At 45.4% G+C, this 5,282-nt stretch overlaps 1 protein-coding gene across 1 annotated transcript; it reads left to right on the top strand.

Moving 5' to 3' along the window:
• The first annotated feature begins 275 nt into the window (after positions 1–275).
• Positions 276–5,074, top strand: LOC123128454 (phosphatidylglycerophosphate phosphatase PTPMT2). The gene is made up of 6 exons (XM_044548459.1): positions 276–864; positions 1,308–1,430; positions 2,184–2,277; positions 3,110–3,192; positions 3,282–3,371; positions 4,473–5,074. Exons 1-6 carry the CDS (start codon positions 547–549, stop codon positions 4,890–4,892), a joined length of 1,128 nt encoding a protein of 375 aa, XP_044404394.1. The 5' UTR covers positions 276–546; the 3' UTR covers positions 4,893–5,074.
• Positions 5,075–5,282: the final 208 nt, after the last annotated feature.

The following is a 5,282-nucleotide window of genomic DNA, read 5'->3' as shown; positions in this document are numbered from 1 at the left end:
CCAGTCGCGCCGGGACTCGAGCCAACTCGACATATCGCCAGCCGCCACGTAGTCTCCTCGATACTCACGCCCGTCACGTTCTTCGACCCAATCCAGCCCCCCACGGCGTCGCTAACTCCGTTAATCCCGCGAAACGATACGTGCACCCGGCCACGTCCACGCAACCCACACGCGGACCCGCATGTCATCGCGCGAAGGAGCTATGTCTGGGCCCACTGTCGGTGAGCGAGCCGTGTGCCACGGGGTGATAAGAGGGGCGTGCGGGTTGCCCGCTCGGGCCTGGGCAGTTTGGAGTTTCCGGGAGGTGGGGAGGGGAGAGGAGAGGAGGCGTGAGCGCTAGGAAAAGGGGGAGAGAGGGTTGGATTTCGTCTTGAGGTTGCGGGATCGCGAACCCAATTCGTTTCCACCGCCCCGCGCCCGATCGATCCGCGCTGGATTGCTCACTTTCCCCCCTTGATAGGTTCCTTCTGTTGGGGAATTTTCGTTGTTGAGTTGATTTTGTCCGAGGGTTTCCCGTCGGATCGGAGCGGATCGAGTTCGGAGGAGATGCGAATCGAGGAGCTTCCCGGCGATTCCGGTGGCGGGGGTGGAGGCCGAGGGGCGGGGGAGCTGCAGCTGCGTCGGGAGGATGGTGGGGCCGACGGTAGTGAGCTGAAGCTGCGTGGCGAGGATGGCGTTGTCGCCGCGGCGGGGGAGGAGGAGAGGGGAGAGGGTGCGGGTAGGGTGATCGCGCAGGCGGCTTTGGATGCGAAGCGCGCGGCGGTGGGCGTCGGCGCTCGGATGCTGTTCTACCCGACGCTGGTGTACAACGTCGTGAGGAACCAATGCGAGTCTCAGTTCCACTGGTGGGATCAGGTCGACGAGGTTGGGAAATTTCCATCTCTTTTGATCTCTGTTGTTTTGATAGGATTCCCCCTTATGCGTTCATCTTGTGTCGGCTAGGCAAATTCCTGTATACAATGTAGCTTCTAGTGTCTGCTATCCTCGCCGTTTGTTCTGTTCAGGGTCTAGGTCTCTCATGTGCAGAGTGTCGGTTAAGTAGCTATTGATACGTGGTGCTTATGTTTGATTATGTCTTGTATATCTCGCTGGAGGTGCAAATTGTGACCTAGTCAATCTTGAAACTCGCCTCTTAAGGCGACGTCTACTCTGTACTTGGTGTTTCTAAAAATACGTTTGATTTTTATTGTAATTTTGGTGGCCATGATTTATTGTATTTTTTGCTACTTTTGCTGCGGAGTTGTTTTAAGTTGGTTTGGAATCATAGATTGTTTTGTTCTGACTGTTCACATTTTTGGTTGGGTCAGCATGTGCTGCTGGGTGCTGTTCCATTCCCGAGCGATGTTTTGCGGCTGCAGAAGCTTGGAGTTTGTGGTGTGGTCACACTAAACGAATCATATGAGAGGCTTGTTTCCAAGTCATTGTACGAGGTAATTACATTGCCAACATCTAGTATTTGACTGTTCAAGTTCTTAAGTGCATGGATTGTAATGTTGATTTCAGCCTTATTTGTGAATTTCTTGTGTGGACAACAACAGTGTATTTAGCTGTTTGGTGCTCCGATGATAAGGTCTTGGTTGTAAAAGCGAATTGTTTACAGTGGTGAAACGATGCATCCGCTGTTGATGTGGTTAGTCTTCGCAAGATCAGTCGGTATCTAGGACTTTAGTGTGACGACTGCCCTACAGTTAACAAGTGAACTGTTGTTTCTCATCTTGGTGTCCGCCCATCAGATTGAGTTTTTAAGCTATCCTTCACACACCTTTTTGCTGCTGATGGATCAGTGGTTTGGGGCTTGTTTGGCAGATTGTTATTGTGCTATGCCGGTTCTTGTGGCGCATTGAGGAGATACTAGAAGTGCTGCCTTTGCTATACACGGACGGTGGAGTGCCACTGTTATGTTTGAGAGTTTGTGCAACAAAGTTGCTAATTTAGCATTGAAGAGCTGATATGATCTCGATTGATGGTTTTTGTACATTGTAAACATAGTACATCTGTATTAGTTCACACAAATCATGTTAACTTCAAGTATAAGAAAGATTGATTTTGCTTTTTTTTGTTTCTTGTTGGGTTACACAATGTTCAATCAAATAGCAGTGGTCTTCTTCACAATCACTACCTTTCTTATTGTATTTGTGTGAAGCCGCCAATACCATGTGAGTTAATGATCTTCTTCATTTTAGGCTCATGGGATTGAAAACCTGGTGCTACCAACTAGAGATTACCTTTATGCGCCGTCATTTGACAACCTTTGCAAGGCTGCTGACTTCATCCACAGTAAGCACGTACTCAAAATATGTCCTTTATGTTTGAAGGTTCCAGTGTATTATTCGATTGAGATTGTCCTTGTGTGAGCTGATTGCATAGTTTCTGATTTGACACCTTATGCTTGGTTTTGCTTTGTTGTTTGAAGTACACTATAGGTTGTTTTTATTAGTACTCCCTCCGTCCCAAAATTCTTGTCTTAGATTTGTCTAGATACGGATGTACCTAATACTAAAACGTGACTTGATACATCTGTATTTGGACAAATCTAAGACAAGAATTTTGGGACGGAGGGAGTATTTAGAATTGCACCTTGTTCTTTTTCAATTTGTTATGTTCCAGTTGTAGAATAGTTGGTACATGGATTTGCATACTCCAGAAGATCCTATAAGATACGAGAATAGTTGGCACGTGGGTTTGCGTACCCCAGAGGATCCTACTAGATACAAGACCTGTTATAGACCTGGGTTTTAGGCTTGGAAATGCCTGCCATTGAATGTCCAGACCTGAGAGGCCAAATATGTGACTTGATATGAAGTCCAGAAAAGCTCAGAATTTGATTATTTTCAGTAAAAAGTCGTGCTGGGTTGCCACCTGTTTGGTGATACATAAGCCTGTTTTGGTACTCCATTCTTGTTGTAACAATTCAGTGGTTTCTGTTGTGGTGTCCTATCTCATCCTCCTGTTTTTTTTTTTCTTGATTTCTTGATTTGAATTGAGTTTTTTGAGAACATCAATGTCACTTCCTCCATTTCATAATATCTATTCTGTTTGATGTTATCTTCATCTTAATGATGGTGACTTGGTGCATGGGTTTATTCATGTTTATTTTTATTTTTTGAAGGAAATGCTTCATGTGGTAAGCTGACTTATGTTCACTGCAAAGCTGGACGGGGACGCAGCACCACCGTTGTTCTTTGCTACTTGGTATATCAGACTATTGATCCTACTAAATGTTGACTGGCTCATAATCTGAATAAGTTTAAGGTGATGACTCTTTAACTCTTTTCTTGTAGGTGCAATACAAACAAATGACACCTGCTGGAGCTTTTGAACATGTTCGGTCATGCAGGCCAAGGGTGTTATTGGCTTCCGCACAATGGAAAGTATGTTGTTGCAAAAACTCTTTTATGTTCTCAAAGCACACAATAGAAGTATTTTAATGGATTCGTAAGCATTATAGCTGGACCAATGGAAGTTTACCTTAATTGCAATATATGGATCAGCGGGCGCAGGATACTTTCGTCTGTTCCATTCTTTGCCGTACATGATGAATTTTCAAATGGAAATGAAAGGGAGGGGGACTCCACTGTGTGTAGGATATCGTAACTGATAGCATATTGGTCGGTTACCGAGTAGGGATGAATCAGCTTACCAGCCTATTAACCAAATTCATCAGTAATCCATTTATTGGTTTGTTAACTAGGGCCATATCTAATATATCCTAGGCTGGAGCACTTGCTGCAGTAGAAGATGTAGATTAAATGCACCACATCAGTATATACTTCATAGGAGAGCAGCACAGCAGCAGCAACAGAACAGTGACGGTGGGGGCTGCATGGGGAGGGGATGGTGTTGGCGGCTGCTAAGGGTGGGGGCAGTGTCTGCTCCTTCATGAGCGGCTAACCTATTGCATGGGCGGCTGTGGGACAAGGGATAGAACAAGCTAAATGTTGGCCAAAATAACCCAGGCAATTATTTGGCTCAGCAAATAATTCGGTCTGGCACTTGTCAGACCGATAAATCGTCCACCCAGTTAATTCGGTGGATATGTGGTTTTCTTATCGGCAGGTGGCCGAGGCAGGATTAACTGTCCGATGTGCCGATTAAAATGGCCTATAATTTAAACATTGGTGTGTAGTATACATATGAGAAGTACTCCCTCCGTCCCATAATGCAAGACGTTTTTTGACACTACGCTAGTGTTAAAAGACGTCTTACATTGTGGGACAGAGGGAGTACATTTTTACAAGGGAAAATGCACAGGCCCTGCATGAGATATCAAATAAACAAATCCGACCAAAATCCTCATACGAATCTGTTATCCAGGTAATTTCACGTCATGTTTTCTACCCTTGATGGTGTATTGATGCACTAAGATAAATAAGTTACCGATGGATTAAGTTAAAGATTGCATTGTGTGTGCTTTTATGGTGAGTTTTTACTGTAAACCGCGATTAACGTGGTTGTATCTCATGTTCTTGCAGGCTGTCCAGGAATTCTACCAGCTTAGAGTGAAGAAAATTCAGGGCTCCAGTTGCATCGACAGCCCAATCGTTAAAAAGGTTCCATCTCCATCTCCGGTGTTGCTTGCTACTCGAAACCTCATCACTTTTGATGAGAAGACATTCGTGATGGTCTCAGAATCAGACCTTGAAGGGTATAATGCGGATGCCTTGGCAGTTAACGTGGGCAGTGGTTTGTGGGAAATAAGTTTAGTATACCGTGTTCAGTTTGCTAGCCAGGCAGCATTTGCAGGGTTTTCATACCTGTGGTTACAGTGCCGCGCCCACAAGGACACGGAGGCACTCACTGAGAGCATTGGTAGTGAGAGCTGCTCACTGGAGGCGGAGCAGCCTGCGAACGGTCACCACTGTCTACTTCAAGGTGTCGTGGTTAATCCGTGAATGGCGGAGTTCCTCGGTGTCTTTGTCTTGCACCCGTACATATGAAGAGGGCATGCAATGTGAAGCCCCGACTCCAGTCTGCAGCAACCAAGGGGTTCAGTTGCTCGGGTCTGTATATATGTGCTGTAATAAGTTGACTGCTACGTTTACAAAGGTAAATGGATATCGTCTCAAATTGCTAACCTTACTTGCTGAATATGTATATATGTATTATTTTCTTGCCCACTCAGTGTTAGCAATATTTCTTGAGAGTATTCTCCCTGCTTGCTACTTCTGGCCTGCACTTCAAGCAGGAAAGGGGTTAATATTCGGTAAGCCAGGTTGCATTTCATTGCTGACTTGGCCACTAATCTGGTTAATACATTGATCACATGTGCTTGCGTGCACTGT

The sequence above is a fragment of the Triticum aestivum genome, chromosome 1B (assembly GCF_018294505.1).
Source record: "Triticum aestivum cultivar Chinese Spring chromosome 1B, IWGSC CS RefSeq v2.1, whole genome shotgun sequence".
NCBI lineage: Eukaryota > Viridiplantae > Streptophyta > Magnoliopsida > Poales > Poaceae > Triticum > Triticum aestivum.
This window is presented reverse-complemented; position numbering and strand designations above follow the sequence as displayed.

Excerpts from the sequence above, each read along its gene's own strand:
- LOC123128454 (XM_044548459.1), top strand. The coding sequence starts at position 547 with ATGCGAATCGAGGAGCTTCCCGGCGATTCCGGTGGCGGGGGTGGAGGC. Across the intron at positions 865-1,307 it reads GGTGGGATCAGGTCGACGAG|CATGTGCTGCTGGGTGCTGT; the intron begins GTTGGGAAATTT and ends TGGTTGGGTCAG. Across the intron at positions 2,278-3,109 it reads GGCTGCTGACTTCATCCACA|GAAATGCTTCATGTGGTAAG; the intron begins GTAAGCACGTAC and ends TATTTTTTGAAG.